The sequence below is a fragment of the Carassius carassius genome, chromosome 25 (assembly GCF_963082965.1).
Source record: "Carassius carassius chromosome 25, fCarCar2.1, whole genome shotgun sequence".
NCBI lineage: Eukaryota > Metazoa > Chordata > Actinopteri > Cypriniformes > Cyprinidae > Carassius > Carassius carassius.
This window is the reverse complement of record NC_081779.1, coordinates 20,029,441-20,055,441: the sequence shown is the minus strand read 5'-3', so window position 1 is coordinate 20,055,441 and position 26,001 is coordinate 20,029,441. Positions and strand designations below refer to the sequence as shown.

At 35.1% G+C, this 26,001-nt stretch overlaps 1 protein-coding gene across 1 annotated transcript; it reads right to left on the bottom strand.

Moving 5' to 3' along the window:
• Positions 1-326: 326 nt before the first annotated feature.
• LOC132104373 (N-terminal EF-hand calcium-binding protein 1-like) lies at positions 327-24,807 on the bottom strand. Its single transcript, XM_059509805.1, has 13 exons — positions 24,303-24,807; positions 23,438-23,462; positions 22,111-22,219; positions 18,752-18,777; positions 17,803-17,900; positions 14,388-14,524; positions 8,335-8,456; positions 7,822-7,898; positions 5,536-5,589; positions 2,987-3,099; positions 1,011-1,088; positions 842-933; positions 327-747 (listed from the first exon to the last, which is right to left on the bottom strand). Exons 1-13 carry the CDS (start codon positions 24,387-24,389, stop codon positions 719-721), a joined length of 1,047 nt encoding a protein of 348 aa, XP_059365788.1. The 5' UTR covers positions 24,390-24,807; the 3' UTR covers positions 327-718.
• Between the last annotated feature and the right edge of the window lie 1,194 nt (positions 24,808-26,001).

The window sequence follows — 26,001 nt, the reverse complement described above, 5'->3', positions numbered from 1 at the left end:
ATAGACTCTCAGAAAAAAAGGTACAAAAGCTGTCACTGGAGTGGTACCTTTTAGGTACTAATATTTATACTTTAAGGTACCAATATGGACTCTTTAGGTACAAAGGTGTGCCTTTTGAAAAGGTACTGCCCCAGTGACAGCTTATGTACCTTCTTTTCTGAGAGTGTATGCTGTTGCCATCTCCAAACTCCATATGTAGAAAATCCCAGGAGTGATTCAATGAAATAGAAGCCAGTACATCTGCTTAGAACCTTTATTAACCACTTGATACCACCTCCAAAACATAAGATGATAATTATAGTTGGGTCACATTAAATCATTAATTCAAATACAACAACAGAAGTCTATCTTTTAAAATAAATGGTCATGTCAGGAACTCTTGATATGTTCAGGAATGATCACAAGAGCTGCTACGAGAGGAGTCACAGACCTGTGCCACAGACAGATCGACAGCACTCAACACTGTACTGTCACGCCACAGATCAACACTTCTCTTATGCAACTCTGATGGGATTGGAGTGCTATCATCAGAACAAAGATCTCATTGCTTTATTTGATATCCTCTACAGTGTACACTACTCATATATAGCCAAGAATGTAACAACATGGAAAGCAAGTGCTAGACACTATGACTGACGACAGGGATGTTCAGGATGATCAGTTCAGGCTTGTGTGGTCCTCATAATGTCTGCTGTCATCTAACAGGAGTCCACGGATTCTAGTTATTGTTGAGGATCCACCAGGATGCTGTGGAAATAAATCAATATTTTTAATATAATAAATAATATAAAACGAATATATATCTTTTTTTTTTTTAGAGAGGCTTTGTACTGTGGTTCACCTGGAACCAGCATAGTTGTCATAATCTCTGGCGTCTCTAAGAAATCCACATTGCCTCTCTGGAAGGTTTTGCTGTATTTAGTCTGCAGATGACTATAAATAGAAAACAAACAGAATTTTATCCAGTTATTGCAATTCCTTGATTGATAAGGAATGTGGGAGTGACTTACTTCTTCCACACGCTGCTTTGCTCCCAGAACTCATACAGTATGAAGCGGGATTCATTGGCAAGCCGCTGAACTGCGACACTGCCGAGAGAGCAGAGTCAGCATTGCATTACTACCAAACTCGTTTGCTTAAACGGATTCTTTAGAGTTTCAAATACCTCTTATGGAAGCATTTAGACACTGGGTGAAAAATTTAAGGAATGTTTAAAGTTATTTATATTTTACTTTCATCGATCCCCATATTGTTAGAAACCATCTTTTTCTGTGGAACTGGATAATTTAATGTATGTATATGAATGTGAATAATATTTGAAAGCTCATAGATTTGCAGCACATAATGATTAAAAATGTATTAGTTAAAATTTATATTAAATGCTGAAATTAAATTTGTTTTCGAGGTATAGTGAGTAGGACTTAAAATTACATCTTTGTATGTATTAATTTCATAATTCAATAACGTCTTTGAAATATGGTAAAAGTGTCAAATATACTAATAAGCATATGTGATTTTAATAAAATGAAATATATTTTAATGTAATTTCTAATTAGAATTGTGCCATGCATTAAAATATATTTTGTAAATACACATCTATAACGATGAAGTCGCAATTTATTATATATTTACTTTAAATGTAACATTGATTAACACACTGCATTTTAAATGTAACTTTACAATCAAGTATTTTACATGTTCTTGGCTTGTTAATCAACACACTAAAATAAGCACACTTAAAGGGATAGATTACCCAAAAATGAAAATTAACCCGTAAGATTTTCGTTCATCTTTGGAACACAAATTAAGATATTTTTGATGAAATATGAGTTTTCTGACCCTCCATAGACAGCAAGGGAGCTACCACATTCAAGGCCTAGAAAGGTAGTAAGGACATTGTTAAAATAGTCCATGTGACATCAGTGGTTCAACCTAAATTTTTTCAAGCTAAGGGAATACTTTTTGTGCGCAAAGAAAACAGTGACAGGGAAGAGAAAAAATTGTTGAATAAAGTTATTTTTGTTTTCTTTGCACACAAAAAGTATTCTCGTAGATTCATAACATTACAACTGAACCACTGATATCACACACTATTTTAACAATGTCCTTACTACCTTTCTGGGCTTTGAACGTGTCAGTTGTGTTGTCAAGCTGTCTATGCAATGCTATGTCTGTGCAGATGAATGAAAGTCTTGTGGGGAACAACATGAGGGTGAGTAATTAATAGCAGATTTTTCATTTTTTGGGTGAACGATCCCTTTAAAGCACATGATTTAAAATGTACTTTTAAACTTAATTCGACATTATTGATTCTGATTATTGATCATTTTTGGGTAAACCATTCCTTTCATTAACAAATAATGAGAATACTGGTAAGGCATATCCCTCAGTCAATGGTCTTGACATGAAAGGCTGTCAGGAAGTCATTTGAGCTGAAGAGCTTGAAGCAAATAAATGTTTAATAATACAAAACCCAACTCTTCATCCAAGCCATCCCCACTGTGAATTAGCCAATTAGTAAAAGCCAAATTAAACCAAACAAATTGTCCACCTTTATTAGACAACGTTGCATTGAAAACAACTGCTACATAATGTGATCACTGACATTTTTTGATTTAAAAGTCAAACCTGGACTGAGGGGTTGTAAACACATGGACACATGCTCAATGAACAACGCAATTCATTCACGGACCACTGTAAGCTTGCTAACGCTACACAAGCTCTGCCACGTGAGCAACTGGATGTCTCATCTTAAATAGCTCTAGGTTTAATTGGATCCTAACAGTAATAATTTCAGGTATTTCTTCGACACCACGCATGCAGGAAACAACAGCCTCCAACTGTGAAACAAAACATCCAGTTCATGGAATTCAAACACATGGATTTGAATACTGATCGCTTGAAGAACTGGCCTAGACTGACCCCTCACAAACTGTATGCACATGCATCAGACGTTCACCCAGATGCCGTGGCAGTGTGAACTCACTGGAGGCAGCCGGTCTGAGTGCTGGAGCAGCCGATGTACTGCCTGAGAGCCAGACGAAACTCCTCCACTTCCTCCTCCAGCACTGAGAGCTGCCTCTGAACGATCAGGATGTGCTGGGAGGGAGGTCACAGCAGTCAGAAAACATGATTCATATAGTATTTGAACCATGAGTTATTTAAAAAAAAGTGTGCAAAACTGTTCCTGGATCGGTTTTCTCTTGCAGTACGTGAGAGGATTGCACTATAAAAAACTTTTATAAAATATTAGTAAGATCTGTAAAAAAAAAAAAAAAAAAAAAAGTATGTCTTTTATGACCACCAAGGCTGCATTTATGTGATCAAAAACAGTATAATTGCAAAATATTATTATAATTTAAAAAACTGTTTTCTAATTGAATATATTGTAAATTCCAGCATCATTACAGTTTTCAGTGTCACATGATGCTTCAGAAATCATTCTAATATGCTGATTTGATGCTCAATAAATATTTCTTATAATCGATGTTGAAAATAAGTATTTTTGTCACTTTCCATGATTCTTTGATGAATATAAAGTTTAAATGAACTGCATTTATTTGAAACCGAAATCTCATCTAATAGGAATCTTAAATGTATTTACTGCCAGTTTAAATCAATTTACGCATCCTTGCTGAATAAAAGGATGAATTAATTTCTTTAAGAAAAAACAAAATGTACAGACCCCAAACAGGTGTGTGTAATAATAGTTATTTATTTACATAATTATTTTATCTTATACAGAACTTTTTGAGTCACAGTTAAGATATGTCAGATCAACACTATTCCAGAATGAATCCAAGTGTCCGGGATCTGGAAAGGAGGACCCAATTGCAGTGAGATAACAAGGTTTTATTGACAAGACAGACTAATACAAGAGGTAGTGAAGTGCACAACAGATACCACAACAGGAACACAATAAACAGAACAGCTAGGGAAGGCCACTGGGAAGGGTTCAGGAAACAACTGGCAGAATACTTGGGCAACAGAGGGGGCAGCAAGACCAGGCTGATAGAGAAGGCCACACAAGGCACCATAGAGCAGAGCTCAGACACTTGTTGACCACTGACTCTGGAGACAGACCAGATGCAAGGCTGGTAGAACCAGGGCAGGACACATGGGGACAGGTCAGGAACTCGAACACAAGACTAGACAGGACAAAGCTCCACGCAAACAGAAGTTAAATCCAAGACAAAGAATATAAACCAATGAACTAATAAAAGTAACAAAATAAGAAATTACTATTTAATTCAACTTAATTTAAATTTATCCAACTTAAGAGAATGATCAAACAAAACCAAGAGTCAAGACAAGAAAACTAAATATTAAAAATGAAAGCAAAGGGCAAGAACAAAAAAATTACCAAAGCAAGGAGCAAGACAAGAACATAGAATCACAAGGACTAGACAAAACAAGGGCACAAGACCAACCAGACAGTGATACATGGACACATGTTCAGCCACATCCACAAACAGAGGGAGTGAGAATGACAACAGACCAGCAAACACAAAAGGGTAAGGTGCACTATAAATATGGAGGAAAATACATGAGGGACAGGTGAGCACAATTAGACCAACTAGGGTAACAAGAGGGTGTGGTAAAGAGGAAACAAGGAGGAGGGGCTAAAGGAGCACATGGCCGAGAAAATAACTAACAAGGCCATGTGCTGACACTAGACACAAGAAACAAACATCAAACAAAGTGTCAGTGCAAAACCCTGACACCAAGAGGATCAAATAGGGCTTAATGGGGATGGATTAAAACATGACTAAAATATAAAATTCCCACCTATGATGCTGTAACTCAAATTGGTGTTAGAATAAAGAGAACCCCCCCCCCCCCCCCCCATGGTGACCTCTCCACGGCTCTGTACTATTGCCATTTCCCATATTTCACTAACTAACTCTCTCTACAAATACACCCAGAGGAATATGCATTTTGTTTCAATGCAGTTTTTGTGTAATGCATCCCAATCTATAATATTCCCATATTTATCTGCTACAAATGAATGTAAAGTAAAAAGAGTTTCCTTTATAAGTATCCTCACATCATACAAATCCAAGAAAGATTTGCTCGTGCAAAAGATGTTTGCATGGTGTTTATAAAAGCCTTGTGAAATAGGATGGGATTTATTTGAAAAAGGAACTACTTATTTGTGTGTAATTTTATCCTTCAGCATATCCATTATAATGTTGTATTGTGTCTCTGTTGGCAGTCACGCTTAACTGTGTTTACAGCCAGTCTCCGCAGGGGTCCGGGTACCACTCTTCTCCTGTCGTTCACACGCACAGAATCACAGACACACCTATTTACAATATGTCAACAGAGAAAAGCTCTCTCAAAGTACTGTGCAAAAGATGGCAGAGCCAAATGAGAGAGGAAGAGTGATAGACGGAGAAAAAATGGAAATCAAAAAAGAGCAGCTTGGAGCTAGTTTCTCAATCCCCACTGTTTCCTAAACGATAGGCATCTGTGGTCTCTGTGAATGATTTTCTGAGAATACCGTGACATACAGGGTGACCATAAATGACTTACTGTTTTGGTGGAGCTTTCCAACACCTCTTCTTCCACCGGCTCCAAACGCAGTTCCTGTGAAAGAAACACACGCCATTTTGTGTTCATTTTGTATTTTGCATTCAGAAAATTCAACCTGCTTTTAGGAGAATCATTTTAAGTATATTTTACCTCAAAATGTGTATTACCGTAATGTAAGAAATATAATTCATATCAGAGTAATGCGACACTCTCGTGCTCATTACTGTAATGGATCTGAACAATTTTTTTTTTTTTGCAATATATGAAAACAGTTCTAAAATAGGCCATTCATTGAAGGTGCGCCTTATAATCCGGTGCGCCTTATAGTGCGCAAAATACGGTAGGCTTCTTTTTTAAAGGAGTCATGACCCACAATTTTCACTTTTCCACGAGAATCAATGTATGTTATGATTGCCTAACAATTATACACTGGCCGAGAAGCCGATATTTAAAAGTGAAGCGTTTGTTTACCTCAGGGTTTGTAAAATAGCCCACATGCACGCGCACTCAAATACGAGATTTTGATTTCTTCCCCGTCTTGACGTCAAGACGGGGCAGGATATACCATATATGGACACCGCAGCAGGAAGCTCGCCCCTTCCCCTCTCCCTCTCATATTCAGTCGAGAAAGACGCTGGAACTAGTGCACACGTGAGTTGCTCTGTGGTTGACTGCCAGAATCAACATGTAAATGTGTTTTCTCTACCAAGAACGGACCTAGCTATCAGAGACCAGTGGATTAAATTCATTTTTAATGACGCGGTTCCTTCAACCCTTCCACTGGTTTATCGTTACGTGTTTGTGCTAAACATTGTACGCCGAAATCCTTCACAAATTTGGGGCAATATCAGGCGAAGTTGGCATCGAAGCTCGGTAAAAGCGCCATTCCAACAAAATTGCCTGCAATTGAAACGGTAAGACTGTTTTTATTGCTCTACTGTGTGTAACAAACAGCATAACTGCTAATGCGGCTATTGTATGCTATTGCGTCTGTCACTAGACAAATAAACGAAAGACTGGAGGTGAAGTAATTATTTATGTTCCCTGTAAACGGACTGCAAAAACGGACTTTTGACTGCATTATAATGATTTCTTAATTTAGAATATGATCAAGATTACGTAGGTTGATGTGTTCGGGGAATTTTCCAGTTAAAAGTAACATTTAAAGCCCCTTAAATGAACGAAATGACTCGAAAAAATATTTGTTCATTTTGATGAGAAAGTTTGAACAAGAGAGTCTGGCGTTGCCAGATTGGGTGTTTTTTCCGCTACATATTAAGGCCGGTTTACGGTGGGTTTTAGGTGGGTTTTTGCCTGGAAGGCTTTATAGAAATCTGGCATCCTACTGAAGTTAAACTGAGAGAGCGTGGCGTTCACAGACACCAGAATGAACGACTTCACAGTAACGTTCATCAGGCAGTAATGCGGTACGTTCAGTTCAGTCCAAAACATGAACGAGTTCATGAATTATCGTTCAATGAACGCGTCCAGGCACAACTCTGGCGGGAGTATTAGCTTCGAGGTATGGGGAATGGCTGCTAACGTACTTTGCAAAAAACAAATGACTGAGATCATCATGAATTCGGTTATTGTTTATTTATTGCCTAACGCTTACATGAGGCCCCGTCTAGTTTGTGTGTGTGTGTGCTCACGTCTTATATTTGTGTGTGTGTGCTGTGCTCACGTCTCATATGAGTAACTTTATGTGCCTAGATAGTTCATATACATGTATGTGTGACTAGTACTTAGTATATATGCAAGCGTGTTTCATATGTGTGCGTGAATGAAGTTTGATTTAAGCCCTAAACGGCGCCTCATACTTATACACTGGCCGGGAAGCCGGTCGTGTTCATTCACAACTTGCGCCATGATGTCAGTTTGTAATGATATGCTAAAGCGTTACCTGAGGTGTCAACCCCCCTCCTTCCTGCAACCAATCAACGTGCCCCTCATTTGCATTATTATAATGACCGTCCACGACAGCCAAAATATCGCATCAGATCTCGCGAGACAATAATGCCTACAGAGATAAGGGTCTGAGGAGCTCTGTGTTTATTTTTTTCCACTTTTCTTTTTTAGAAGGGCCTGAAAGACTATAATACAGCAGTAGGTATCCAAGGTAATACGAGGGTATGACTCCTTTAAGCAAAATATTATTTGATATTTTATGACTATATCACTTGGGACATACTCTTGACAGGTTTCATGACATTTGCCCTCAAATGAATTTGAATGAGAAAAAGCATTATAATGAGAAAGACAGAAATCATTTGTGTAGCCTGTTGCCTTTTTCTCCAGACGATCGATCAGCTTTTGCAGTCTGTTGATCTGAGTTATCCATTGACTGTCCTCTTCATACAGACCTGCAGAAACACACAAATACAGCTCTCTCTCTCTTGCTCTCTTATAATACTCTAGGAGGCACTTGCTCTGACTGAATGTAACGAAGCAGGAATCAATTAACTGTATTAGGAGAGTTTATTTTGGCAGTGTGTTTTATCACGCTTGTTCATTTTTTTAATGTCCTTATCACATTTTCTATCAGGAATATTCACTTTTAAATTATAATTCTAACTATATACAAATAATAAAATGGAAAAAAAAATCTATTGAATAGCCATATTACTACAATGATGTAATAATTTAGTTCCCTTTAAAAGGTCCTAGTCTGTCCTCTGCTTTCTCTGGAGTCTCTCCTATAGTCATTCCTCTTTCCAGGTCTGCTGTCAGCTGCATGCCCACAGGGTTTGTGTATGTGCCCTTTTCTTCCTCCAGAACACTAGGGCTCATAATAATCACCTGAATTGACAAGATTCAGAAGTGGGTTGTTCGGAGACAAGCTGTTATTCCTTTGAAGTCTTCGATTAGATCTCCTTCCTGACCACTGAATAGGCAGAACCTCTGGCTTCACAGGCCCCTGTCTGTTACCAAGACCGCACACACACACACAAACACACAAACGCACGCAGATGCTCAGGAATGAGAGAGACTTGTCTTCATTAGCTTCTGATTATTCTGCCCAGGGAATATAAGGTCAAAAATAACTATAAACATATGGCTGACTGATAAATATCCTTCACTAATTTAACACCCATCAGAAAAAATCATTTAAAGAATAGATTTTATATAGCACTTCATACAATAGACTGATTTCAAGCAAGCAGCTTTGGGGTATGAAACATGAAAAAAAGTGTCAGTGTCACTTTTAATGAGAATTACAACTTCATTTCTACTGCAAAGCAGCCATTGACCAATGGTATTTCAAATGTTTTAAATGCTAATATCATTCATACATTGCATCTAATTGAATTGCATGAGCAGAAACACAGTCTATTCACATGCAAATGATTCTTCAACATTTTTATCTAGCATCAAAACGCAGTTCTTAACATCACGACTACACTGATGCCTCTTTGCCCTGCTCCTCATGCTACCAATTAAAATGTACAAAATCTGTCAGCAGGTTTCTAACATGTTGTCAGACTCTTCCAGAGGAAGGGTTTACTTGTAGACTGTTTTAGCTGTTAGTAATTTTAATGTTGTATATAAGAGATTATTTTGTGTGATGGTGGTTTATGTTTGTTCTGTATTCCAAAGGTCTCTGGACAATTTGATTCTGATTGGTCGGTCAGGACATGGAGCATTATAAAAACGGTTCTGTATAACAATAAAGTGTACAATTCTTGATTATTCATAGCAGCTTGTTCAATGCCTCTTTCACATCTCTTGTATCACTCTACAGTCTCACTCCAAGAAAAATGCTCTGTAAGCTCTGTAATTGCAGCATTTTGCGACTTCTTACAACCATAAATGGACTTCAGTACTAATTTTATGGTGAGCATAAACCTTTTAAATGACGAAGGATTGCACAGTTAAAGCAAGAAATCACTGCTTGGAAAAAGATAAAAGCAGTACGAGACAAAAAACTAATTACACTGTAACACTGTGATAAATATTTAGCTAATTAATACATAGAAAAGGAACTTTTAATTGTAGGTTATTAATAATAGATTAATATTGTCCTAAAACAAATGGTTTAAATTTCAGAAGCTTTAAGCTAATCTAAGTAATGTATTATTTTTTTTTCATTTGTATTATTTATATTTAATAATATATTTTTAAGAAAATTACACTGAATTAGACAAAAAACTAATTACACTGTAACACTGTGATAAATATTTAGCTAATTAATCCATGCAAAAGGAACTTTTAATTGCAGGTTATTAATAATAGATTAATATTGTGCTAAAAAATGGTTTAAATTGCAGAAACTTTAAGCTAATCTAAGTAATGTATTAATTTTTTTTAATTTCTATTATTAATTTTTAATAATATATTTTTAAGAAAATATTAATCTACAAGTCAAATATTAATATTTTGAATAATATATAACTTATATTTCATAATAATATTGTATCTGTATATTTACTAAATGAATGAACAAACGAAAAGCCTCTAAATCTGTCTGAGATTTTTCTTTAAAATTAGCATTTTGAGGCTCCTATGAAATTAACATTGGACTTTTTTTTAATAAAGCATTCAATAACTGACTACTAACATTCTCTTTGCAATTAAAGTGAAATTACTGAACCGAAACATAGGAGCCTGATAAAACTGCTAATTTAAGAGAAAAAAATCATACATATTAACAAACAATTAACAAAAATAAATATAATTTGATACAATTAGTATTTATCTATCTATGCAAGTATGTAGCAATAATCCCATTTACCCTGAGACCAGGCTTGATCCTGGTCATCCAGTTAGGGTTTAGTTTGCCATGATGACCACCTGATTGTACAGTAGAACCAGTTTTATGATAAATTAATCATGTACCATCAACCACTCAAAATAAAAAATGATATGTTATGAACTGAATACCATTTTACTATTCAGTTGTGTGAGTGAAAAATGATTATATGAAATCTAATTAAATATCTATTGTTCAGCTGTTCTCGAGCAGCAGAGGAACGCTGCATCTATTTTATCTCAGAGGCAATGAAATAAATGTAGGCAGGCAGGTGTCAAAATTAAGACTCGGTCAGTTGCTCATTATCCCTAAACATAACACACGTCCTGAGGGAAGCTTACCCTCCGTGGTTAAAAATGGCTCACAACTGCATCAGCACGCTGAAATCAGCAGCAAATGAATCAGCTGGAGCTACACAGGTGATTCAAACTCAGACACCTGCAGGAACCCATGGATCTGAACTGACAAACTGTTCTCCAGAGACCAGCCTCTTTTTAAACAGGAAAGTACAGTATCTGAAAATGATGTGGTGTGAAAAACTAAAATGGCGGTATATCAGCAGCAGTGCTGTTTCCTAATCGCTGGTAATGGTCTGCCTCTCACACACAGATGAAAACTCTGGATTCAGATTTGAGCTCTTCTCCCGTTTCATCCCCGTGTGCAGTGCTGCTCCTCAGAGAGTCTGACTCGACGCTTCAGACGGAATAGAGAATGGACCACTCTATTTCAATTTGTTCTGGCCACCAGCCCCTTTCAGCACATCTAACGCAGTGGGAATCAATCCCCCTGACCAATACAAAATGAGCTGGCCGTATAACGCCAAACCTTACCATCTCAAAGCCTTTAGGCTCAAAATGTGTATATGCTTTCTAAAAAAACACTAATGTAATGAAACTCCACACTGTCAGCTGTGACACAAAAGCATGGTGACATAAGAGGTTACACGTGTATAGCCATGAAAAAAAATGAAAACACGGAAATACTGTAATCTTTTATTCACCTTAATGTTGTTCCAAATCAAATATTTCATGGAATACAAAAGGAGAAAGTTGATTCTCTTCTCACTTCCATGTTTCTGATGAACATGGACTGCTCTTCACTTGCGAAAAGTATTCTTAATTGTATTGCACGTGCACTTGTAGTATACTTTAAATGTTAAAAGTATATTCCTTAAACAATTGTGTATTATAACATATAAATGAAATAACAGGCCACTTACGTGGACACTTTCATGAATACATTCATGAATATGTTCCTTAACAGATAAAAGATTAAAAAGTGCATTTTGTAATAATGTCAAAATAAATGTTTTATTGTACACTACATTTTAAAATCATTATTTTTTCATCTTTTTTCACTTGATTAACAGCGTGTTATTCAATAGCACATTTTAGGTTACTATTATTTTAAATGCTAAATTGCAACTTTACAATTGTGTCATTACAAATATATTTAAATACATGACATGGTTTCAATAGAAATTACATTAAAGTGCATTTTAGTTTACCATAAATGTCAGTGCACCATATTTCAATAACAATAGAAATAAAGATGTACTCTAAATTTCAGATGATTGCATTTCATATAATAAATAACATGCAAATAAGTGTCTAAAAAAATTACATTCAGTTAATAAGTTAAAATGTTGTTAATATTTTATTATGTTTTGTAATAAGTATGTATGCTTTTTTTTTTTTTTAAAGAGTGCACTTTTGGATCTCGACAGGTCCTGGCCATTTTTGCTGTATTTAACAGAACAGCGTGAACATTCTGCCTAGCATCTTCTTTTGAGTTCTATGGAAGAAAGAAAAAATGGTTTATGACAACACAGGTAAATGATGACAAGTTTTCATATTTTGGTGAACTATCCCTTTAACTGTGTAAATATGTGCTCTGTCAAAAATCATCCAACCCAGATAAAGATTAGAAGGGCCTTGGCATGGCAGGAGTGGCACTGAGATAGACTGAGATAGACATGTTTCCAACATCAAATAATTTAAAATGCCTTTGCACTAAATTTGTACTAAAAACTATGGCTGCCAAAATCATGATTAATCTCCTAATTGTCTGATTAAACATGAATTAATCTGACGATTTAGCATTACATTTAATTTGGTAAATGTATGTAAAAATTACAATGTTATTTTGGTAACATTATTTAATGCATTAGCTAACATTAACAATGAGCAATAATTTATTAAGAATGTTTCAGCATTTATTAAGGTTTGTAAATGTTAGTTAATAAAAAAAAGTAAAATTAAAAAGCGAGTAAAATCAAATTTTATTTTGTTCATGTTAGTTTACTGCGCATTAACTAATGCTCACAGATATATCTTTTCAAGTATCTATTCAAGTTATCTAATATATTTAACTAATGTTAACACATGGGTATTTTTTGTAAATTTATATATCAGAACCTATATTTAACTATATTTTATGACAGTCCTATTAAAAATAAATAAATAAATAAATACCATGTCAGGGTTCCCCTCTGAAAAGAAGATAATACTTAATGTAACAAACTTAAAGTGATAGTTCACCTAAAACTGAAAACTCTTGTCATGGTTCTGCCTTCATGTCCTGATTTTTCTCTAGTCTTATGGCAGGATCATGACAGGCCCGTGTTTTGTGTACAAGCACATGGCCTTGTCTTTGGGCCATGTGCTTGTGTTGTCTCGTTTCCTTGCCCCGCCCCCCTTGTTACCCTATGACTACTGTCTGCATTTGGGTCCATCCTCCACTCCTTCATAACAACTCGGTCATCATTTACTCACCCTTAATTTGTTCCAAACCTGTATGAGTTTCATTCTTCTAACTGAATATTTAAAAAAATAAAAAAAATAATAATAATTTGAAGAATGTTGGTAACCAAACAGTTGCTGGTAGCCATTGACTTCCATATTACATTTTTATTTTCCTACTATGGAAGTCGATGGCAACCAGTAACTGTTTGGTTACCAACATTATCTTCTTTTATGTTCAACAACATTTTGGGGGGAACTGTCCCTTTAAGTTTTATAAAGAGTAGGACAGATTTCAGAGTCACATATCCTCAGATTGTATTAAGTACCATAAATAATTTTATTATTATTTTTTATAAAATAACAGATTATAGAAGCTAAAATTAAACACAGGAGAGGCTGAAACCCCCTAAATAGTGTCTATAATTGCCTCTGTTTTTAATAATAACTGCAATAAATGCTGTATATTTCAGTGGCGCATAGTTATTAAGTTAGACACTGCAGACGCCAACAGAGGCGATAATGAGGTCATTTGAATTTACCAATTAATTAGGATGAAACTGGCAATATCAGAGCCAGAGGGTTTTTAAGAACAGACAACAAAAAAAGAGTAAAGGAAACTTCCTTTTAAAACCCAGCCTCAGCATCCTTCATTTTCTTTAGGCCGGCTGCTCCAGCTAATTTTCTTGAGATCATCAGGTGAGCGGAGCAGCACAGAGGAAGGAGAGGTACTGGGCACGTTGTGACACACACACACGTACTGTCTCAGGCATGCAGCGCTCTCTAGCATGCAATCATCCAGGTGCTGGAACAAAACAGCTCATTCTGCATTCTAAATTCTACCGTCTATAAGGAGCTGCCAACCCCCATGGTGGGCCTTGCAGCAGACCCTCCTCATCACACAAACGCAGTGAGTCAGAGACGCTGTGAGCACAAAATGCACACACACAAATGCACACGCACACACAGGTTCTGTTGATTCTGTTGACTGTTTAAACTCGCATCTGTCCCCTTTCTGCACAAAAATAAAGGCCTGGGTCAATGGTCTGCTGGATACCTGGTCTATTAACAATTAATGCCACTTATGCTAGATATTCAATACCAAGGATGGCTGTGTCACAATGAAAGCACCCAAACAGCATTTAAAATCTGAATAGTCTAATATGTGATTTGCATAAAGTCAAACATATCTCAATGTTATGATAATATCACCACTTGTTCTGTTCTGCTGTCGCAGACAATCCCCTGAAAGAACCAGACATTCAGTCAAAGATAATGAATTGAAATATCCACTCATCTTCTGCTCACTCCACATGTACATGTACAGATACTGTATTTTTAGCTAAATCTGAGTGGCTTGCCTGTCCTTTCGGGTCTGTTCGGCTGTGGTCTCCATGGCACACTCCAGAGAGCTCTGTAGAGACTGCAGCTGACTGGTGGTCTCCTTCAACAGGAAACGTGTCACAAACTGCTCCAGATGCATAGCCCCTTGATAGTCCTGCAGATTAAAGACAGAGGTATCATTATCACGGCTGCTCTAGAATGAGCTTTGAACATACACTGGCACTTTAGATTTACTAAAATATGAATGAATGCTAATTTATTAACAATTTATATTAAGTACACACTAATAAAGTACTTACAAATCATTTGCAAACTATTAGTTTATAGTTAATTAATAGTTTATAAACATAGTTAATACTTTAATAGACTCTATACAAATAGTAAGTTCTTCATTCATTGTCACTGTAATTAACCAATTATTTTTGTTTAATTAGCTTATATGTAAAGAGTTAGATAATGCTTTGTTAACTTATTAACCCTAAATTGTTCTCACCTTAGATTATGTCATGGAAAATGTTTAAAATGTGTGTGTGTGTGTGTGTGCGTGTGTGAAAATATATATACACACAGTCGCATCAGCTGCACTCCCTAAGGACAGTCTGGCTAAGTGTTTGTGGAAGTATTTGCAATCCAGGTACGTGAATGAATTTAAGAATATAAATATATCTCAACCTGGATTGTATCCAAGCTCTTTATCTTTTTGGGCGAGATTTTATTTCACATCCGCGGGCTCAAAGGCAAGGCTGCATGGGTATGTTATTTGCACATGATATGTTAGTTATTCAACGTTAGGAATCAACAACCACCTCTATAATTATGTTGTGCGCCAAAGCAAGCATGTTCTGTCACAAAGTAAAAGCCATTATTAAAGCCAAGAGCATCCCTCAGCTAACAGGACACATAATTCTTCTAAGCATCCAGTTATGAAACTGCACACCACATCTATTATGAACTTGCTCAAGATGTTGACAGTCACAAATACAACCGATCCACCAACACCTGTATATACGATGACGGTTAAACATGCAGACTTTTACAATAATCTCAGCATGCGCTGCAACCAAGACCTGCATAACCTGAATCTGTTTAACAAGCAGCAAACATCCCTAATCCTGATCAAGTAACCACACATTTAAGCAATCAATACAAAGTGTCTGCAGCATGGAAATAAACTAATAAATCACAGTTAAATTCTTCAGAACAATCATATTGATTGTGACAACAATAAATGCATTAAGTATTGCTCTGCAGAGACATATTTAATGCCCTTTTTAGCTAAAAAATAAACCAACCAATACATAGGCTAAATAAATAATATTCCACTGTTTTCAATCACAAGCTGATGTGTGATGCTCTAAAATGACTAAATGAGATACTATAAGGTAAGTGATTCATGTTACAAATATCTCATTCTTATAAAAACATAATTTGGAGATAAAATCATCATCACCATCAAAAAAAAAAAATCATAATCATATATATATATGATTTTTTTTTTGATGGTGATGATGATTTTATCTCCAAATTATGTTTTATGATATGTGAACGGCCCCTTATTCAGTCATTAATTGTTTTTTGCTTGCATACATCTTCAAATATGCCGTGGAGAATCACAGAAAGTGACCAAATTAGGTTTTATTGTGAACTTTTTTTTTTTTGCGAAATTCGAATATCATTTGTATTTATCGAATAATTAGAGCAGAACGAATATTCGAATGTTCGACTATCCGTGCACACCCCTACAGCATACAGAAATTAAAATATTATTAGCTGCACTGCCGTTTTTTGAGAAAATTATAGGCTTTTAAGTGCGCCTTATAATGCGGAAAATACGGTAGTGTAATGTGATAAAAAAAAAACTGCCACTGTGTATCAATATCCAGCCTATTTTATATTTATCAATGTGTGAGATTTTAATTTCATTAACTCCTGAAGGTAATAACTAGAAGAAAGTGTAGTAAACCGCAAAACTATGTGCTACAAACCATGCAAGTAATTTCATTATTTTTTCTCTCTCTCGCTCTCTCTCTTTTTTTGTGAAATACATATATTTCATATATATTTACTTAAATGTATATGTTGCTGTGTACTACCAAATAGTTTTTAATAAATTAAGAATACAAATATTTATTGACTGTATTTTTAATATAAATATCTGTTTAAATGCTATGTAATGCATTCACCACTGTGTTGTTTTAGTATCAATGATATTTCAAATTAGATTTTATTCTTATCATTTGTTTTCATTTTATTTTTAGTTAAAGTTTTAGTAATTTTGTAATTGTTATTGGTAATTATTTTTATTTTTTTAACATATGTCTATATAGTTTTAGTTTATTTAGTTGAGGGTTTTTTTTAGCACTTAAATGTAAACTAAACAAAGATGAGAAATGTTGCCTTGGCAAATAACTGCAGTATATATATTATTTTCCATTTAAGCTTTTATATATAATTCTATTTCAGTCAATGTTTATTTCAAGTATTGAAAATGTTTTTAGTCTTAATTTATGATAACCCCTGATTTAACCTAATTAAAAGGTTTGTTGTTGTTGTTTTTCAAATACATTTAAAGCACTGAATCATCTAACAGTTCTTTCCCTCTTAAAAGTTCAAGCTACTTTCATTCACTCTGGTGTAGCTTAAGTGTAGTTTATATAACTGCAGAAATGAAACGATTCTTGAGGTAACTCAAAAGTGATCCTCAATGTTGTGGGTGACGTCCGAATGTTCACAAACACCAGTCCTCAGCTATATCAAACTTCACTGAGTGTAGAACCATGAGTATACCACAATGAGTGCTAAAAATGTTCCCTCAAGTGTCATCTCAGTTTTACAGTGCAGTTTGTGGCCACATAATTGCTTGATTTTTGAGCGTAGTCTGATTATTCTAAACAAATAGCATCCATTTTTATAATAATGCAAAATGAATAAAGCACTTTATCATATTGAGATCAAACAGTTTTATCTCTCCAGCAGCAGGTTGTGGGCAGCAGCACAGCGGTGTATGTCAGACAGATGTGAGTCTGAGCTGGTGCAGATCTATCTTCATCCGCCCCCACAGTGCACGACGTGAACAGCTTTATAACGACTCAGAGAAAATTACACACCTAGCGGCCACATTAGAAGCCAGTGAACATGCTTGTGTGTGATTAAGATGAGACACTGAATACTAATTTTAGTGCTTACAGGTTTCACATCTATCTGCTGCCTACTCACAAACACTCAAGAGTTAAAAACAAGTGGCAGCGGCCACATATACACACAAAGGTTATATACGTTCAAGTACACAGCTAATACTGTTTCAATCAGAGGATGGCCAGACATACATTAGATAAGGAAACTATTTCCCATCTTTTCTCATAGATGTTATTTCAGATGTAATTGAGATCATTAGTTGAACACTCTGTGCGGTAAAAAATGAAGGCAACTCACTTTCTTGGTTTTGTCCATGGCTTTCAGTATGGATACGTTCAGGTCTTCCAAGGCAGCGAGGACATTTTCATATTCGCCAAGATGCTGAGAGAAGTATTCTAAAAGAAAGAAAGGCTATTTAAAATATTAAGATACATCTGGGACTGGCAGTGTTTTCATAAAAACACATTTCGAAAATCACTTGAAAAAATAATGTCCATTGGCATTACCATGGAATAAGAGTTTATATTTTCATCATTCGAAGCAAATTAGTATTTGAGAACTACGTATGTATATACATTGTATTTATCTAATGCAAAATATTTATACTTGATGTTTGCATTTTTCATTGTTATAATTTACTACTTTACTTCATAAGTTACTTTCTTCCTTTTTATTTATTGAAGTTGGTAGTTTTTTTTAATGTTTTTTTTAAATAATGCTCTTATTCTGCCTGAGGCTGCATTTCATTTAAATAAAAAGTAAAAAGATTAGTATTGTGAAATATTATTAAACTTATATATATATATTTTATGGCTAGTGTAATTTTAATAATGATCCTTCGGAAATCATTCTAATGAGCTGATTTGGTGCTCAAGAAACATTTATTATTATTAAAACAGTGTAATAGAATACAAATCAAGCATGATTTGAACAGAAGATGAAATAAATAAAAATGAAAGGATACCTGAGGCAGAACCCTCTGGAGAACCTCTTTGCAGCCAGTAAAGATTAAGTATCCTATTGTTTATTCAAGTAACTACATCGGTTTATGAATGCTTCATTTATGGCAGGGTTACTTGTGGAACTGTTGACAGTCTTTAGATTTCCTGCAGGATGATATGTCTTCATATGGATCATATCGTTTTTTCAGAGGGTCCAGAGGAACCCCAGACGCTGCCTCAAGTATCTTTTCATCATTACAGTGAACCTTCCAGTAATACTGTCAATAAAAAGTATGAACTCTTACCACACAGCTCATCGGTCTCCACATTGCTGTAAACAGACCATAAGTACACATGTTAATTTATTTTCCACAACATGAATGTTACATGGTAAAATCTAAACGTGATCTAATGTTTTGTGCTGATTTCAAGCTATGCAGACAGTACCTCACTCAAAAGCAGGTACTTTGGGACAGTGATGTTTGTCTAATGACAGAGGGTCATAACCCTAAATAACACCCACCAGGACAACACTGAGTCCACTGACATCTCCATCTCTCAAACCTGGTCTGAAGGAAATAAGAAGCATCTGCTGTACACTATCAATAATCTTCATATCTCCTCTCATATCTACCTGTTCCTCCAGACATTACACCGTAGATAGACAGACTTCTGTGTATTGGACAATAATTAATCTATAATTGTTTGCTCTCATATTATGAAGTGGTTAAAAATTTCATTCGGTTAAAGCATTATTGGCTACAAGGATTGAAATTGACATAAAAATGTTTCAGTGTGGACATAAATACGGTGGCCGAGAAGTGCAAAACAAATCACAATTACAAAAACAAAATAACAAATCCAAAAACACAACGACAATTCAGAAAACAAAACAACAATTCAAAAAAGACAACGACAATTCAGAAAACAAAATAACAATTCAGAAAACACAACGACAATTCAGAAAACTCAACGACAATTCAGAAAACACAACGACAATTCATACAAAACGGAAAAGGTAGGTATATTTTGAGAATGACATACTTATCGCTGATTGGATGAGACACCTGTCAATCAAAAATAAATTGTGATCAACTTTGTAAAGTTAGCTTTTCTACCCTCGTGCTTTCCAGTCTATGCTCTATGACGCTTCCAGTATCGCGTGATTCCAGTTCTGGCTTGATTGACAGGTGTCTCATCCAATCAGCGATAAGTATGTCGTTCTCAAAATATACCTACCTTTTCCGTGTTGTATGAATTGTTGTTGTGTTTTCTGAATTGTTATTTTGTTTTCTGAATTGTCGTTGTGTTTTCTGAATTGTCGTTGTGTTTTCTGAATTGTTATTTTGTTTTCTGAATTGTCGTTGTGTTTTCTGAATTGTCGTTGTGTTTTCTGAATTGTCATTGTGTTTTCTGAATTGTTATTTTGTTTTCTGAATTGTCGTTGTGTTTTCTGAATTGTTATTTTGTTTTCTGAATTGTCGTTGTGTTTTCTGAATTGTTATTTTGTTTTCTGAATTGTCGTTGTGTTTTCTGAATTGTCGTTGTGTTTTCTGAATTGTCATTGTGTTTTCTGAATTGTCATTGTGTTTTCTGAATTGTTATTTTGTTTTCTGAATTGTCGTTGTGTTTTCTGAATTTTTATTTTTTCTTTTCTGAATTGTCGTTGTGTTTTTTGAATTGTTATTTTGTTTTCTGAATTGTCGTTGTGTTTTTGGATTTGTTATTTTGTTTTTGTAATTGTGATTTGTTTTGCACTTCTCGGCCACCGTACCTAAAAAACCCTGAGCTCTTCTCACACCTAAAGGTGATATTTTAATGGTTGGCTTACTTTCAAGGAAATATTTATGAATTCTGCTGAGAAAATGTTCTCAAGGAATCCTCCTTCCAGGATTCTCTGTATGTGACCAATGAATTGTGATTATCTATAAACTGACAAACTGATCTGTGATGGTGGAACGGTTATATTTAGATAAAGACCTCATGCTTTAAGTTATTTTCTCAGCCATATCAAACAGATATGATATTGCAAGAGATACATATGATAGTGCCCCTCATCATAAGATTTCATGTGGCTGCCACTTTCCACAAATAGAGTACAAAATAAGACCTGAAACTCTTAAAACTGTTTTATACAGTAATTGTTTTTATTAAATAATAATAATAATAATAAACAAATATCAAAATCAAAGCCAAAGATATTGTAATAAAATATTAAAATTAAATTAAATTAAATAAATTAACAGTGTTGTAAATTTTACTGTTTGGATGGCACAATTTTAATGACATTTTTCATTCATTCTTTTTTTTCATGTGTAGAAAATCATGCAGTAACAAGTTTGCACAAAATAGTTTAATAATTAAAAATAATTATTACAATCAATTGACTGCCAGTTCTACAAACTATGTCAAATTATGACCTCAGTAACTGACATTTTATGTGTTTTCATATCAGGTTAATTTTGTTCTTTGAAATACTACATCAAACCAAATCTGGTCCAGCCTCACAATGAATGGAAAATAAATCAGAAGCACATTCTCATCAAACACCTACTAAAGGGAGCATGTACCAGCCAGGAGAGCCGCTGCTATGGAAACCAAGATGACTTAAGTGACATGGAATCATTCTGCGAGGAGGTGAAGGCAAGATGAAGATCTGCTCCCTAGAACATATACTACACAGACTGCTTTAATCACTACTCAGACATACTATGAAATATTGGCCAATATTTACTATTTAAATTTTGGGTGAGCCCATATACAAATACAAACGACTATTTTTCCCGTGGCATGTCATGCATTATTTCAGCACAAATTAAAACATTTAAATTTCATTTAAAAAAAATCTCAGAATAAAGCAGAAGAAGCCAAACTTCTTTATCACTCTCGCACAAACACACGCATCAGCATGGACCATTAACGTGGCTTTGTCTAACAAGCCAGAAGCATGATAAGCATCAGTTTATGCATGAGAGACAGCGCACCCTCGTCCTCACGGGATGTTACTCACAGCAGGACGGAGTGGCTACTGGATGAGTCAATGCTCTCAGTTAAAACCATTTATCTTGCATGGTTGCTACTGTATATACATGCCTTTTTGTGACAAAATCATACAGCAAGAAAAATGTATATTGTAATTTAATCTTTTGTGGTTATTTGTATGTACGGCTGGGAGTCAATTCCAAAGAGAATCGATTCTTTGATTCAGAGGCATCGGGTGAACTCTCTAAATTGTCCATTACTCTATCAAACAACTGAAGAGCCATGACAGCGAGTACTGAGGATTTTGATTCAACCCAATGAGTATATATATAAAAATATTTAGTTGTAACTTAGTGCCTTGATGTTGTAACTTTCACACAGCTGGTGCAGCCGGCTCCAGATCTTTGGCTGGACTCAGACTTAAATGAGCTGGATTTCAAGCACGCGTATATATTCTGAGAGTCAATACAGTGAGATTCTGGTTGTGTCTAGTGTACTTGTGTCCGAGTATTGAATTTGGACACATGTGGCAGTACGGTTCCATTTTGTTATGGGCTCTGTGTTCAAAAACGGCCATTTTTGAAAGACTGCCTTGAGGACCTCCAAAGGGTTTAATTAGCCTAACCCAAAAAAGTGCCTTGTCATTAGTATGTGCATGTGAATGAAAAGCAGCAACACTTACTTTGTGTTATGAGTGTCAATTGCATGGAAAAGCTCCTTTAATTCATCTCCGGACAGAACACCATCTGAGAAGTAAGCCTGGAACTCGTCAAAGGACAGCTTCCCATCATCTTTTGAGAGGCAAATATAGTTAAAAAATATCTGACTCATAAAAGTATTTCAGATTTAATAAAGACAGCGCTGAATCTATAATTATACTATAAAGCAAAGTTCATCATCTATCAGACGATGCCAATTTATGCAAGTCAGATCTCAGATGCTTGGGAAAACATGAACACACAAGACAATGTTTGCAGCATGACTGAGGGCTTGTGTTAGTTGGTGAAGACCCCAGATGTTTTCATACCAACAGTGACAGGTGAGTCATGCCAGCATAAACTCAAAATAGAATACATTTGTGTACTACTGCACGTGCCATGTGCTACACACCTACTCATATACAATATGAAATAAAATGCAATGGAAGAGCCTCAGAATGAACATAATATGAGGAAAAGGGAAAAATATTGTTTATATTTTCATGTTTATTACCGTGAAGCTGCTTTGAAACAAATCTGTATCATATAAAGTACATATACAGATGACTTGTCCTGACTGTGCTTTGAAATTGCATTGATTGACAAGATAGTATTCAGTATTACAGAGCTAGAACTTAATATAAATGCTTCAAAATATTCTTTACATACTGTATATATGTGCTGTAAGTGTAACAGAAAGTTCATATTAAAATAAGACTAATTAAACTGTCATAAAATGCATTAAATTGAAATTTTATAATAATAGTATTACTAGTAAAAATTATTTTACAATTTGAATTCTGTTTCAATATGCATAATTCATAAGACATCACTTAAAATTCACACCATTCAGATACATAAACTTACAATGAACATCATTTTTACCTTATTCAATTACATGTGTACATATATTTCCGTTTGAGTTACTTTAAGTCAAAGCAACTCATCATCTTATAGTGCACTACGCATGCTAAAGCAAAAAAATAGAGTTTTAATTCACAATAACTGAACTTCACATAATCAATGCTATTTTTAAAATCTATGGTTGCTAAAGCTGAACTATAAGAGGGGGTGTGGGGGAGGAGCACAGTAACATTTGTTTGCATCGCTCTACTAAAATATTGACTAATATTAGGAAACGTATGGACAGTGTTGTGTTTCCATGACAACAAAGCAACAGCATAGACTGGGAATGGACAGCCATTCAGACATATGGATGCACAGAGTAATGTGCACTAGTCTAAAAAACAACAACTTATTATGAAGGTGGACAACAACTGCACGTTAAAAGTCACACAGGCAATGTCTTACCATTTTTATCAGCTCTTCTCAATATCTGAAAGCAAACAGGGCAATATCAGTTATTAACTAGGGGCCATGGAAAATTCATGGTACGTTGATCGTGTAAAGGGACTCTAGCACTGTAAATTATTTAGGTAGAGGCAATTCACAGCAAGAATATTCACACTCTAAATATGGTCCTCTGCAAGACATGCTAAGACTATGCTGAATATAGCTTTCTCCTTAGAGGAGTGAAAAACTATGCCACCGATCTGTCAGGGACCGGGCTCCCTTATTCCTGTATGATAATTAACAATATAATGTACACCTCATGTCTCAGGGGAAGTTCTTTAGACAGCATACTACAATTTAATTAGCAACTAAAACTGCACTTAAAGAGTATGTCTTTGTTGGAAAAGAATATCCACATCCATTATAGAGCAGAAAAAACTATTTAATAACTAAATGTTAATGTGCATAAGCTATGCACAATTATTAATTCATAATATGCTAATTAACATTATGCATAATGACTTCAAATGTATGTGTGTGTACATACATTCATACGTGCGTATATGGTAAAAGACATCAAAATAAAATAACCTGCAAATGATTTAGCCTAGTTCAAGCGAATTAGGAACTTTAAAAATAGATTAATAAACGTTAAAAATAAATATTAAGCAAATTAACAAAAGACGTGCACCTTGATCTATATTAAAGATATTATTTCAATCTTCAAGTGGACACTCAACACAAAACCCTATACAGTACTGTTGATTCATCAACAGGTTATTTTAAGACTCCATTTTATCTTTATCGTTCGGCACAAATAATTTGTTTTTACAATCAGACAAGATTAAAAAAAAAAAAAAAAAGCTTAATATAGCCTACTCACATCCAAAAATATTGACATGCCTTTCTTCAGCTCGATGGGAGTGCTGGCTTCATCTGAGAGTGACTGCACCTCTTCAGAGCAATCCATAGTGATTCCTTGTGATAAATAATCTAACTGCAACACTTCCTTTTTAGATAGGCCTATAGTATAGTAACCCTTAATTCATCCACACAAGCGCGCGTGCAGGGAGCTCGAGCTGTAATGCGCGTGAGAGGAATCTCCCGCTGTACTCCAGTGAAGAGCCACAGGTCTCCTGATACTGCTCTGCGCACCAATGACATTCGCCTTGTGCTGTTGTGCTATCACGCTAGTCAATGCCTATCTGTCTCAGCGGGGATACACAATTTTGTTGTTTTGCGATGTGTTTTTTGATGATTGTTTTGAAGCAAATGAAAGAATAATGGAAAACGTGCAAAAATTCCACGGTAGCTTAATTGCGTTTTGATCGCGTGCACGCCATTAAGTTCATTCGTGTTATTTAATAGTGTTACAGGAGAATAATATTTAAAGTCATAGTTAATCACAAAAATTAAAATGTTGTCATCATGTCACCACATATAACCATCATCTCGTTCCAAATATGACTTGCTTTCTTTCCTTTGCAAAAGGAGAAATTCTGCAAAAATTTTTTTTTTTCATTAGGCTAAATGAAAATGAATAGTGGAGAAAGATGTCAGCAAAAAAAAAAAGTGTAGAAGTATGATAAACGTTATTATTCACTATTTTCCCCTCTATTTTTCCAACATTAGGATAAGCACATAATGAATGGATTATGTTCGGATTATGTTCACACAGTGCATTTTTTTCTCAGAATTTTTTTTATTAACTGCTAAACATTTGATACGTTCTTTGTACCTTCCTATTTATATATATAAAAAATTAAATACGATTACTGTGAAATGATAAAAGTAACTAAGAAAAATTCAACTTTAATAAAGTATACACGCACACACACACACACACACACACACACAATCATTCAGTGATTTAAGGGTGAAACAGCAGCGCCATCTTGTGGTAAATCATGCCAAGAATAGAAGCATCACATTTACATTTCAAGCATTTATGTAACAACACATGCCCCAAACTTGCCATGGCTCCATTTCAATTGTCAAATGAATCAGATTAATCACTGTTTATTTAGAAATTACAGTAAAACTGAAACATTAAGTTACGTTAGTTTGGCAGCAATGACTAGTTACTAATAGTTAATTACTAATAGGGCAGCTGCTAAATCACACAAAACACACCCACAAAAACTAAGCAACTCAGTGACCCTGCCACATTAAAACACTGTCTGTGGTTTATGACTAAGCTGCCGTTCAGAAAACCCTTGACCAAGGCCAGTGCACAAAGACTAGTAATCCATTGTAAAGAGAACAAAACCATTACCCTTGAGCAGAATGCGTATGAATGTATATGGCCAGATGAGTCATACATGTTTACTTATCGACGAAGCCAAATGTAAACCCTCTCAAGTCAATCACATATTGCAATCTAATAATATCACATCTGATAAAAGTCCAATGCTTCCATAACATCAATAGTTTTATTGATATGTTCATTCTAGTGTGAAGAGTGCAAAATAGACACCACCTGAGAGAACCAGCGCTTATCTTGTCATGATTATATGTTATTCATCTGTAGTTGTAGCATATTTCCAAACTACTACACAGTTAAGGGCTTGTGTGGCAGCAAG

Coding starts and splice junctions, on each gene's coding strand:
- LOC132104373 (XM_059509805.1), bottom strand. CDS start 24,389: ATGGATTGCTCTGAAGAGGTGCAGTCACTCTCAGATGAAGCCAGCACT. Junction 23,463..24,302: donor GCATGTCAATATTTTTGGAT/GTGAGTAGGCTA, acceptor GTTTGCTTTCAG/ATATTGAGAAGAGCTGATAA. Junction 3,100..5,535: donor TGGAAAGCTCCACCAAAACA/GTAAGTCATTTA, acceptor CCTCCCTCCCAG/CACATCCTGATCGTTCAGAG.